Source organism: Labeo rohita, chromosome 9 (assembly GCF_022985175.1).
Source record: "Labeo rohita strain BAU-BD-2019 chromosome 9, IGBB_LRoh.1.0, whole genome shotgun sequence".
In the NCBI taxonomy this organism is placed as follows: Eukaryota; Metazoa; Chordata; class Actinopteri; order Cypriniformes; family Cyprinidae; genus Labeo; species Labeo rohita.
This window is the reverse complement of record NC_066877.1, coordinates 24898224-24911465: the sequence shown is the minus strand read 5'-3', so window position 1 is coordinate 24911465 and position 13242 is coordinate 24898224. Positions and strand designations below refer to the sequence as shown.

Sequence of the window (13242 nt, the reverse complement as noted above, 5' to 3'; positions counted from 1 at the left end):
ACTCAGTTACTATTTGTAAGTAACTAGTAACTATAACTATTACTTTTTTTTTTTTTTAAGTAACATGCCCAACACTGCTGCTGACGTGAATGCATGGCAAAGACTGACAGGTTATTTTTGTTTTATTTGTGCACAAAAAGTATTCTCGTAGCTTCATAACATTACAGTTGAACCACTGATGTCACATTGACTATTTTAACGATGTCCTTCCCACCTTTCTGGGCCTTGAACGTGGTAGTTGAATTTCTGTCTATGCAGGGTCAGAAAGCTCTCGGACTTCATCAAAAATATCTTAATTTGTGTTACGAAGATGAACAAATGTCTTACGGGTTTGGAACAACATGAGGGTGTGTAATTAAAGCCAGAATTTTCTTTTTGGCTGAACTATCCCTTTAGGACTTGACCTCAATAAAATATACAGTTGTATTTATAGCTACAAGCAAAGTGTTCACTCACTCTTTTTAATAAAACTGCACCCCACTCGACCATTAACAATCACCAGAGAAAATGATGAAATGTATCAAACTTCAGAGGATTCTGATGTTAAGAATAATTGCTTTCTTACATGCCTCATCAGTCAGATGATTGATTATGATAGATGAAGCTGTAATATGACACTCTTGACTAATTTTAATTGAGGTGCAGACACAAACACTCAACTGATTTTATCATCAGCAATCCTTTGTAAGTTTCTACATTTGGGACCAAAGTGCTCAATTTCAAATGAATTCTTTATTAAAACAGATCAGTTGCACATTAGCATACAAACCAAGCGTCCATATGCTGCCTTGAATAATTTTGGATTATAACCATTATTACAAGCACACACACAGCCACACAGTTTTGTTAACAGATGTCTTTAAAATATTAATTTAAAACTTCTAATCAATTCTGCCGGGCACTCAAAATTCCACAGTAGTTGTATGTAGTATGCATGCAATTTGACCATTTGAAATACTTCATCATCAAAATGAATTCAGTCATGTATTGAAATCTACACAAAGCTGTTTGAGTATTTCTTACCAAGAGGTGAGCCAGTGCACGTGCCTCCATTTAAGCAGTAATCTGCACAGTGGTTGACTTCACAACGTTCCCCAGAGAAATTAGGCCAGCAGTAACAGCGCCAGTCTCCTTTTTCATTGGCCATGCAACGTCCTCCATTCTCACAGGCAGGTCGGCAAAACTCACCTTTACAATATTGAAACAGATTAACTCAAAATATATAGAGTTTTTTTCATTGAATCCTTATGCCTGATGAAAAACACCAGCAGGCTCAGAGCAAAGTGAGCAATCCTACGGTAAAGTGAGGCTTCAGACCTGAGACAATGGGGTCAATACAAGAGCCATTGACCAAGGTCTTCCCCTCTGGACAGGTGCAGCTGGCCCCGGTTGGATTGAGCAAGCACATAAAATCGCAGGTCATCCGTAGACAGGGATTGGCCACTGAATACAAAACAGATAAAGCATAAATTGAACTTGAAATGTACCATAACATTTAAATAAATAATCATTATAACTAAATAATAATAATTATTAATAATTAGAAAAATAAACATAACTATTTTAATATAATTAAAACAATATGTTTTAATTATATTAAAACAATATTTGTTGTTCCATCACAAAAAAAAATAAATAAATAAATAAAAAAAAATCAACAACCCTTTGAGAAATGTATTCAACATTTTTACTAATTCTTACATGTTTTTGTTTTTCATTTAATGAATGTTGTCAATGTAATTGTGAAATTTTAAAATAAATTTAAAACGAAATGTGTTTATTACTAGAAAATTATAATGAAATATATGTGACCCCAGACCACAAAACCAGTCATAAGGGTAATTTTTTTTTTAAATTGAGATTTATACATCATCATCAGCTAAATAAATCAGCTTTCCAATGATGTTTGGTTTATTAGGATATCACAATATTTGGCCAAGATACAGCTATTTGGAAATCCGGAATCTGAGGGTGCAAAAAAAAAAAAAATCTAAATATTGAGAAAATCGCCTTTAAAGTTGTCTAAATGAAGATCTTAGTGGTATATCTTATGGTAGGAAATTTACAAAATATCTTCATGGAGCATGATCTTTACTAAAAATCGATAATGTTGACCCATACAATGTCATTTTTGCTATTTTTGCAAAAATACCGGTGCTACATAAGATTAAGGTTTTGTGGTCCAGGGTCACATATGAAAAAACAACAACTAAATTTTAGTAAACCTTCCTGACAAAATTAAACAGAATATAACATTTGCTTTAATATTGTCACTGAGGGTCAACATATTCTAAATGTTACAGCATCTTTCCCTCATCAAAAATAAATAAATAAAAATAAAAAAATAAAAAACAAGTTTCAGACTCTCTTTTGTACCATATTTGTGGAAAGTGCCATCTAAAACATTTTCAGTTTATTTCAGTTTATTTATTTCATTTCTCAAAGCAGCTTGGCGTCTCCAAAGTTGCAGATTGGAAAGCCGTGGCTCAAAGATGCCAGCAGAATGAGGGAACATCTGTATCAATCTTCAGTGTTTTGCTGAGGACATCAAACCTAAACTTTCAGCTTTTGCTGGCAGTGCACAAGTCTCTCCACCAGGCTAGATCTCTGACTTTAATGAGTCAGTGGGGACTGGCTCAGCTGCCCCTCACTACAAACCCACCAGAAAAGAAAGATCTTTTTGAGGTTGTGAGACCATTAACACAACCAGATAACAAATAGCAACCAAGACCAACAGAAGAGGAGGGCAGCTTCTAAGAAGACAGTATATTAAAGAGTCGACGCATGTGGCGGTCACAAATGCAATGCATGGGGAGGCAAATTAAATGAGTGTTACATTACTATTGAGCAGTACTTATTTTAAAGAGTGTTGTTTGTCTCGATGTGAACAGGTACAACTATGCTGGTGGTTTACAGTCAATTGCACATGGATTACTGCTTTCATTTTAGACATAAGAACAGGACACTATAACAGTCTCAAAATACTGTGTATGCAACTGCTGAAGGATATCGCTCTGACCTTCAAACACTGCAAAAGAATTTTCTTTTAGAAAACCAGCAGAAGCACCAAGCCTGAATCTAAAAAAATATTCTCTTAGGATCCACAAAAATAACCCTAAAAGAGCTCTAAAAGAACCATTTCATCATTCTCCAAGTTGTAGAAAAAAGGAAAAGGCACTAAATAGAAAACGTTTAGAGAAAAAGTGTGCACTCACCATCCTGCTGCTTGAAACGATGAGAGATCAGGACATTTGTTGTTTTTTCAATACCCAAGTCAAGAGGTTCAATAGGCTTTTTGCCATACTTGTGTATTCTGAAAACTTCATTTTTCAGTCCTGTTCCATAAATGTAATCCTCAAAAATGTCTATTCTGTACGGTTGTGATATTCCTGTGCAGGCATGAAGACATTAGACAAACTGAATCTTCTAAAACAACTTCAGTGGTTAATGATTTCAGGCATATAAGATACGTGAAAAAAGATTCCATTTTAACTGCTCTTCTCACCTTGCTTGCCATCGATTACCACCAATGGGTCTGAGCCATCGAAACGGACACTGCCAATGACAGAGAGCTCGGCATCGGCCCAATACACACGCTGGCTGAAGTAATCAATTGCCAACCCTACAGATAAATGACAGGAAGAGAGTTATTTTTGTAATAATAAGACCTTAGCACAGATACTTCACATATTTAAACATGGACACAGCCATGTTTGCAGGATTTACAATACAATAAAGCATTACACAAAAGCAGCAGTTCGTAATAAAACAATTCATGAAAAGAGAACAGGTTATTACAGGATAAGGTTACTTCCAGAATAAAATTTCCTGATAATTTACTCACTATTTCTGTCTTCAGTCACAAAAAGAAATTATGGTTTTTGAGGAAAACATTCCAGGATTTTTCTCAATAAAATGGACTTCAATAGTGGCCAACGAGTTGAAGGTCCAAACTGCAGTTTCAGTGCAGCTTCAAAGAGCTCTACACGATCCCAGCCGAGGAATAAGGGTCTTCACTCTTTATATTAAACAGCTTATAAACCTACTAAAACTGTAGTTTAAAATAAAGTTGATATGACTCAGGTCTTTTAATTATTTTCTCCATTTGAAAACATTAGACATTCTACACTTATTTTGCTTATTAGTGTTGCAGCTGATATAAATAAAATGTTTTTATTGTTGTAATATGAAGATTAAATTTAACATGATAGACTGCTAATTTAAAACACTATTTTTACGATGACCGAAAGGAGGAAAAATCAAAGTGAAGTATGGACTTATTTCAGTCATTTATTTACTTTCTAACAGTAAATAAATATCAGTTCTGCATATCGGTTATCGGGCACATAAACGTGCAAATAACCGGTATCGGTTATAAAAAAAAAAAATCAATATTGGTCGATCACTATTAAAAAGTATATCAAACTTCAGTGAAACTACAATTTCCTCAAAAACCTTAATTTCTTTGCGACTAATCACAGAAAGACATGAACATTTTAGATCACATGGGGGTGAGTAAATTGTCAGGAAATTTTTATTCTGGAAGTTAACTTATCCTTATCCATATTTGTAACTGTTTTTCAAAATAAATGAATCTAGACGTGCAAGAAGAGTTTCATTCATCTAGGTCATGTGAGACTGCAAAATGGTTTTAAATAGCATCAAATTGCTATAAACAGAACCTTGCTGTTTAGGTCAATGTGGTGCTAAATTGAAGTTTTTATACAATTAAATAACCCTTAAGAAACCCTTGCTTCCAACATGGACATATTCAGCACAAAAGCTTCAGATCTGCGTCCTTTTGCTCTTCCTGAAATAAACTCAGCAAAAGTTTGTCCCATATTTCTCAGAGTTACCGCTGCTTGACTCATTATATTTCCTCTCTTGATTAAAGACTCGGATGTTGCATTTTTGTTCCTTTTCTAGAGATGATGGATTCCTAAAGCTGCACTGGAGGCGTAATATTGGCCCCTATAAAGGAGGCCATGGTTAAATGTAGCGGTACTTAGTGTTTCCCTGAGGAACACGCCTGCAGGTTTACTTAAAGGCATTGCATCTAAAACATTCCCTCAAACTCGGAAATGAGAAAAGTGCTGTGATATACCAAAAACAGGATGAGAGACCAACAAGCTTCTACATAAAAGCATTCAAACCTTGACCTCGTCCCTTTAGAAAGAACCAAAACAAAAACCTCTCATTTATCACAGAAAAACAGCTTAGGATTTAAAGAAAAGAGCTCATGCCCATCACACCGAGAAACACAAAAACATACCTGTGGGTCTCCTAAGGTTCTTGTCCAATAGGACTCTACGCATGGAGCCATCCATCGCACTCTCCTCTATGTGCGAGTGGTCGCCTATTACGGACCAATACATCATCCTGAAACAGGCCAAATCTTTACTTGATAAATATATATGTATATAAAATTATTATTATAAATAAGTACTACTTTAATATCCAAAAACATCAATATCCTTGATTAAAAGACTAATTTACTTCTCATTTCACTTCTCATATCCAGTATTCTCGTTCGTATATAGTACAGCAAGGTTCGAAAACCAAAATAACAAATTGGCTTTTTTGATAAATGCCCGAAAAGTAATCCAGAAGCTTTTAAATTTCATATTTTCAATGTACATTTAGACTTCCAAAACCCACTATCTGAATTTAAATTAACCCAAATAGTATTAAAACATGCTCCTACCCTTTGACTGGATTGACAGTTATGGCGTAAGGCTCTCCTGCAATGTCAGTTATCAGACGGGTGCAGTTGGGTCCCTTGAGTTGCCCCACATTAATAGAGTATCTAAGCTTGGTCCAGTGAGCTGTGTAATAACTGAACCAGTGCATCCTAGAGTGGTCTGTCCAGTAGATATTTCCAGTCACCCAGTCAGCTGATACATCTCTGGGTCTGCGAAAGTCTGGGCACTGCAAAAGTCACCCAGATAACAAAGTGATTCCCATGTGGGCCGAGGCATCACAGAATATTTAAGATTGTGCGATAACACGTTTAGGAGAAAATTATTCTTAAAAAGTGTGGTCAATATTTTAGAGACTGTTTTTGACATAGGGATAACATACAGTTACAGTCTGGAGAAAAAGTGTGTTTAAATATTTAATAAAACCAAATCACAACATATAATATACTTTTATCTTAAATCCCTTAGTTCAGTAAAATACATTAATTATGAAGTAAAATACATGAATTATCATTAAGCACAGAACTAATAAATTAATTAGGAGGAAAATTAAATGAATAATTTGAAAGGAAAAAATACCAACAAGGAAAAACCCAGAATATTCCTGATTAAACATGAAGATAGACTTCACACAAGACCCACAATACTTACTATGATGCCAACATTTGTTTTAGTTTGACTCCTGTTTAGGATATCTTTGTAAAAAAGTCCACCGGGATTAAACTGAGTAGCCCAGATAAACTTTTGTTGGTGATACAGAGCATCCATCCCAATGATGCGGGCATTTTCCTCGATGCGAGCATGTACTTTGTGTCCATGGCTCTGGTTAAATGGATACACAAAACTTCGGATTTCAGTGTCATTAGCTATGTAGAGCACTCGATCTTCTGGTCCTGCCCGTTGAGTTATTAATATGCAAAAAAAATGAAAAGTGGCTAAATTCCATTTAGGGTTTAAGACAACAGTTTGACAATTACAGATGCAGATAAATCATTCTAACACAGCAATATGCATTTTAATCAGTATCAGTAATCAGTCATTCAAACTCAATACTTTAAATGAGGATAATGTTTAAAGGGTTACTCCACCCCAAAATGAAAATTTTGTCATTAATCACTTACCCCCATGTCATTCCAAACCCATAAAAGCTTCGTTCGTCTTCGGAACACAATTTAAGATATTTTGGATAAAAACTGTCCCATTGAGGATTTTGACTGTCCCATTGACTGCCAGGTAAATACCACTATCAAGACCCAACATCGTCAAAATAGTCCATCTGCCATCAGTGGTTCAATCTGAATTTTATGAAGCGACGAGAATACTTTTTGTATGCAAACAAAATAAAATTAACAACTTTATTTAACTATTTGTCTCATCTGCATCACCGTAGCACCATTTTGGATAGTACAGGGGATACTATCCAAAATTGCACTATAGTGATGCAGAGGAGACAAATTGTTGAAAAATGTCGTTATTTTTGTTCTCTTTGGGTACAGAAAGTATTCCCGTAGCTTCATAAAATTATGGTTGAACCACTGATGGCAGATGGACTATTTTGACGACATCTTTCATACTTTTCTGGGTCTTGACAGTGCTATTTACCTGGCAGTCAATGAGACAGTTTCAATCCAAAATATTTTCAATTGTGTTCCGAAGACAAACTTTTACGGTTTTGGAGCGACATGGGGGTAAGTGATTAATGACTAAATTTTCATTTTGGGGTGGAGTAACCTTTTAATTTACAAATGTACCACAAAGATCTACTAAAGCATTGAAAGTCTAAAATAAAATCTCACAGTGAAGCCAAAGGTCAAGTCAATAGAAAATATAGATCCTTACCTTTTGCTATGCAGCTTCCATTCATATCCTTATAATTTTTGTCACATGTACATTTGTACGATCCTTTTGTGTTTGTGCAATAGTGAGAGCAAGTGCCAAAATTAAGACACTCATTGATTTCTGCAGTAAAGAGAAGAACAAAAGTCAGACATCGAGGAATAGTACTTTCTGGAAACTGTGTGATGTTCCCTATGTGGCTTTTTTTTTTGGTTTTTTTTTTTTTCACATGCTGAGTGCTTGAAAATAAAACGTCTGATGTGGTCTGCTCACTGCATCTCATTGATCTTTATTCCCAGAAAAAACATTACATGTGAGTGCACAATCCTTTTACTGGAAATGTTCTTTTAAATGCAAAACATTTTCAGTAGGTTAAGCATTTTCAGAAGCTCGAGCTTAACCTTGGCCTCCGGGTTGGTCTTACCACACATACAGGAAAACACTGATCCTTGACAAATTTTTGATCCTTGAAAAAAATCTAGCTATTTCCAACCAGATGTAGACCAGTATACAAACCCCTGACGGAAAGAACATGCATTCTGAATCTCAAAGAATGTGTGGAAAACCTTAAAATGATAAAATGACTGGCAAGACAGGATTCACAGCAAAACCTCGGAAGCTAAAAGTATACAATTTCTGCACCACTAGCAAACAGAACTGACAAAATAATGACCGTTTTCAAACAAGTGTCAAACATTCCTCAATCTACCATGTTTGGACAAATAAGTCCAAACTTGGGTCACTGGTTTGGCCCAGTGTCAGAGATATTTGCCCCTGGACTGACTTTTAAAAGGCATATTTACTGTTTTTAGAGAACATATCTTATTTTGCTTTAATACATTCATTAAAATAAACCCTTATTCTAATTGCATAGACTGTTACCAATAAATTTACACTTTAACATAATCATATTTTATGTGCTAAAGTGCATAAATAGGTCTAAAACAAAACATGAATAATTATTTCACAATGATATATCAGATATGTGACCCTGGACCACAAAACCAGTCATAAATAGCACGGGTATTTGTAGAAATAGCTAACAATACATAGCGTTATTGATTTTTCTTTTATGCCAAAAATCATTAGGATGTTAAGTAAAGACCATGTTCCATGAAGATATTTTGTAATATGCATTGATAAGAACTTAATTTGGACAAATTTAAAGGTGATTTTCTCAATATTTAGATTTTTTTTTGCACCCCCAGATTCCAGATTTTCAATTAGTTGTAACTCGGACAAATATTGTCCTATCAGGACAAACCATACATCAAGGGAAAGCCTATTTAGACCTATTTTTGACCTTTATGATTAGTTCTGTGGTCCAGGGTCACATATGTGAAAGACACAGGAATTCATTACAGGGGTTTTTTGTCCCACCATTGTAATTTTCTGGGGAAAACTTTTTTAATTTCTAAAGCTTGCTGAGTTAATGTTGTTCTGCACACAGATTGCAATTCTGTTGGGTGCCACTGGTGTAGCAGAAATTGCACACTTCACCTTTAAATTGAAAGTCTAAATCCACATTTCCCCCTCAGATAAAGCAGTGAATCATTTTTCTGAACGCTAACAGAATCAGGGAAGATAGTCTGACAGTACCTTCACACTTTCTGCTTCTGAGATTTCTCTGAAAGCCAGGTTTGCAGTGGCAAATTGCATTTGTGTTTGTATGATTGCACACTGCATCCTCCCCACATGGATTCATCCTCTTTCCACATATGTCTCCATTTGAAGCTGGAATGAGAGAGAGAGAGAGAGCTTTGAAGTGACATACTTTATACTTGCACCCAGCTGTCACAGTGCATGATGGGAAATTTTTTTGTCTTTTGATGCTTGGTCATAGGCAACAAATAAATTATGTATAAGGAAAAAACTCATCTGGAAGATAAGCCCGAATGATTTTGATATAACAATTCCAGACATACAACACGTTTCCATTTAAACCAGCAAGAATGTCTTTTATCTGACTATATTGCTTGTTTTACGACAGATTAATCTGCGAGATTTGATATCACATGTAAGCTGGGTAGCCCCAAAACACGTACAAGCCTTGCAGTCCTGTTCATCTGATCCTCCATCTCCACAGTCATCAAACAGGTCGCACTGCAGTTGTGCAGGTATACATTTATGATTACTACAGGTAAACTCTGCCTTCCCGCATGGTTTGGGCCTAGTTGACAAAGCCTCTGATTTGTGCCCCACAGGAAACAAGAAAAAAACACATCCATTTCAATCCAAACATCAGCTGGCATCTTATTCATCACCACCCAAAGAGTCTTCAATCAAATTTACTGTGATCATGCGAGTGATTAATGAGCACCATGAATCCGAACGACCTCAGGAACTGCTAGCAAAACAATAAAATCACTAAAATCTAGACTAGGTGCTTTATTTGTCAATTAAAAAAAACGTATGGCACAAAAGATGGATTTCCTATTGTGTTGCTGAGATAAAGGCATCATCAGAGACTTGTGAATGAGCCTACCGCATTCATCTTCATCTGAGTTGTCCCCACAGTTATCCACATTGTTACAGATTTGATCAAGCCGTAGACACACTCTGTCATTTCTGCAGCGATACGGCCTTGCTGGAGGACAAGGTAGTTTGGCTATAGAAATGAGAACAAAATGTTACAGCATGTGCAGATTTTTCTGCTTTGTAATGCTATTGACTCCTTTATCTTTATGAGTCTCTTGTTTGTGTATATAAAATATGTAAAAAAAAAAAAAAAAAAATATATATATATATATATATATATATATATACACACACTTACACATACACAGTGCCTTGCGAAAATATTCATACACCATTTTTCACGTTTTATGTTGCAGCCTTATGTTGAACTGCTTTAAATTTCTTTTTTACAAAGCAAAAAACAGACAACTTTGCAAATTTGTTAAAAATAAAACTCTGAAATAAGTATATTGCATACGTATTCATACCCTTAACTTAGTCCTTAGTTGAAGCACCTTTACAGCCTCAAATCATTTTGGGTATAATGCGACAAGCTTTGCACATCTGCATTTAGCAATAATCTGCCATTCTTCACCTCACCTCTTCACCTCTCAAGCTCTGTCAGCTTGGATGGTATCTGGCAGACATTTTCAGGTCCCTCCAGAAATATTTGATTGTGTTCAAGCCAAGGCTCTGGCTGGGCCACTGAAGGACATTCACAGAGTTGTCTATAAGCCACTCTTGCTGTGTGCTTAGGGTCATTGTCCTGTTGGAAGGTGAACCTTCTGCCCAGTCTGAGGTTCTGAATGCTATGGACTGGGTTTTAAGGCTTTCTCTATATTTTGGTGCACTGATCTTTCCTTCTACTCTGACGAGTCTTTCAGTCCCTGCCGCTGATAAACAGCCTTACAGCATGAGGCTGCTACCAGCACACTTTACTTTTGAGATAGTACTGTGCAGGTGATGAGCAGTGCTTGGTTTCCTTCAAACATGATGCTTGGAATTGAGGTTCATCAGACCAGAGAATCTTGTTTATCACTGTTTAAGGGTTCTTTAGATGCTTTTTTGCAAATTCCAAGTGGGTTTTCATGTGTCTTCACTGAGGAGAGGATTGACTTTGCCCAAACCGCCATAAAGACCAGACTGGTGGAGTGTTAATGGTGGACTGTAAATTTCTCCCATCTGCATATATTATCATGAAGCTCAACTAGAGTGACCATCAGCTTCTTGGTCACCAGTATAACCAAGCCCCTTCTCCATCAGTTGCTCAGTTTGGCCAGGAGGCCAGCTCTAGGAAGAGTGCTAGTTGTTCCAAGCGTCTCCATTATGGATAATGGAGGTTACATGCTTCTGTGATCCTTCAATGCATCAGAATTTTTTTCTGAACTCTTCCCTAGATCTGTGCCTTGACGCAAGCCTGTTTCTGAGCTCTACAGGCAGTTATTTTGACTTTAGGGCTTTGGTTTTTGCTCTGATATGCATTTTCAGCTGTTAGACCTTTTCTGAGAGGTGTGTGCCTCTCCAAATCATACTTGTTCAAATAAATTTGCTAAAGTTTAACTCCACTCAGTGGAGTAATATCTACAAGCAAGATGAGTGCTACTGAGCTAAATTTCAGGTGTTACAGAAAAGGGTACAAATATATATGCAGGGTATATATATATATATATATATATGTATGGTATCATTTCAGTTTTTTTTCTTTAAGAAATTTTCAAAGTTGTTAAAAACCTGTTTTGTGCTTTGTCATTATGGTGTATGGAGTGTAGATTGATGTGGAAAAAAGTAATTTAAAGCAGATTGCATTTTGCAACATAAAATGTGAAAAAATTAAGTAGTATGAATACTTTCGCAAGGCACTGTATTTATATAGGCATTATAATACAATATAGTATAAATGCAAGCCTGCATTTATTTGATCAAAAACAGTAAAAACATTAATAATGTGAAATATTATTACAATTTGAAATAACTATTTTCTATTAAAATATGTTTTAAACTAATTTTTATTTATTCCTGTTATGCAAAGCTGAATTTTCAGCATCATTACACCAGTCTTCAGTTTCACACAATCCTTCAGAGATCATTCTAATACAAATATTATCTAACTATTTTGAAAATGACCCTTATATTGGATCCTGGAACCACTTCCATAAGTTAAATTAAAGGGTTTCGCCAAGCAACACAAGCCTTTCAATTCTGAATCGGAGTTCAGCAAGCGAGAAGCACTGCTGTAAATTCCACTGGGAGAGACGAATATCCTACCACACATCTCAGGGTCTTCATCAGAGTTGTCTCCGCAGTCGTCCTCACCATCGCACACCCACACGTGCAGCTTACACAGGGTGTTGTTGCAGATGAACTCATCGGGGCGGCAGAAGAAAGCATCTGAATAAACAACATCAAACTGGTTTTAAACAGAAACACATGGATATTTTGCTGTATTAAACAGGGCTATGACAACCTGAACGAACACATACATACTCAAAACTATTAAAACTGCCTCAGAAAAGATATTAATTCACTAACATAGTATCAAAGTCATGCATCAACATGAAAATATTCCTAAAGTTTTTAAGTGTAGCTGCTGGTTGGTAAATGCATTATAAACCGTCTTCATACCATGACCACAATTCTCCTCATCGCTGTGATCCACGCAATCGAACACGTCATCGCAACGCCATCGTTTAGGGATGCAGTGAGCATGGTTTTTGCACAGAAACTCATCTTCTCTGCACTCCTTGACACAGTCCATCTGGTGTGAGCACAACAACGAAAGCCAAAAATACTTTCAAGAGGAAGACTTTGCTGCATTGGTGAAAGTCCAGAACACCTCTGATTCCAAGGAGTCGAACACGAGTCAAGATTTACATATATAAGATGTTCAAAAAATGAAATGTTTCCAATACAGTGCATGTTTATCTCACACTTAATTAAAAACAATATGTCACCATGTTATTAATTGCTTGTGTGATGCACATATCAAATATGAGCTTCTGAACTCACATATGATATCGAGTTCTAGTGTTCTATTTATGTCTTCAGCTTAGCATCTTTTGATTACTGTATCTGATTAACGTAATTAGTAATTCCAGTGTGGAGTGTCGCATCAAGACTGTAACAATTAAATTATCAATCTGATCTACACTGCTGAAAAATCCATTTGAAGTTAGTTTCATTACTAGCTAGTTTAACTAAGGAACCTATGAAATTAGAATTTACTTTCTTAATACATGCTTTGGGTTTTATT

The 13242-nt window shown here is 35.9% G+C and overlaps 1 protein-coding gene across 5 annotated transcripts in view; it reads right to left on the bottom strand.

Annotated features, from left to right (window-relative positions):
• lrp1bb (low density lipoprotein receptor-related protein 1Bb) overlaps positions 1 to 13242 on the bottom strand; it is a 355559-nt gene that overhangs the window by 17349 nt on the left and 324968 nt on the right. For 4 of the 5 annotated variants that reach the window (XM_051119357.1, XM_051119358.1, XM_051119359.1 and 1 more), the window contains 13 exons: positions 12615 to 12747; positions 12258 to 12380; positions 10021 to 10143; positions 9581 to 9721; positions 9135 to 9269; positions 7539 to 7658; positions 6351 to 6592; positions 5705 to 5928; positions 5273 to 5379; positions 3506 to 3622; positions 3216 to 3389; positions 1318 to 1443; positions 1024 to 1188 (listed from right to left, as the gene is read on the bottom strand). In XM_051119357.1, coding sequence (XP_050975314.1) covers positions 1024 to 1188; positions 1318 to 1443; positions 3216 to 3389; positions 3506 to 3622; positions 5273 to 5379; positions 5705 to 5928; positions 6351 to 6592; positions 7539 to 7658; positions 9135 to 9269; positions 9581 to 9721; positions 10021 to 10143; positions 12258 to 12380; positions 12615 to 12747 — 1930 coding nt within the window. Of the gene's footprint in view, positions 1 to 1023; positions 1189 to 1317; positions 1444 to 3215; positions 3390 to 3505; positions 3623 to 5272; positions 5380 to 5704; positions 5929 to 6350; positions 6593 to 7538; positions 7659 to 9134; positions 9270 to 9580; positions 9722 to 10020; positions 10144 to 12257; positions 12381 to 12614; positions 12748 to 13242 lie in introns of those variants that run through there. The other variant, XR_007828439.1, reaches the window with a different exon arrangement.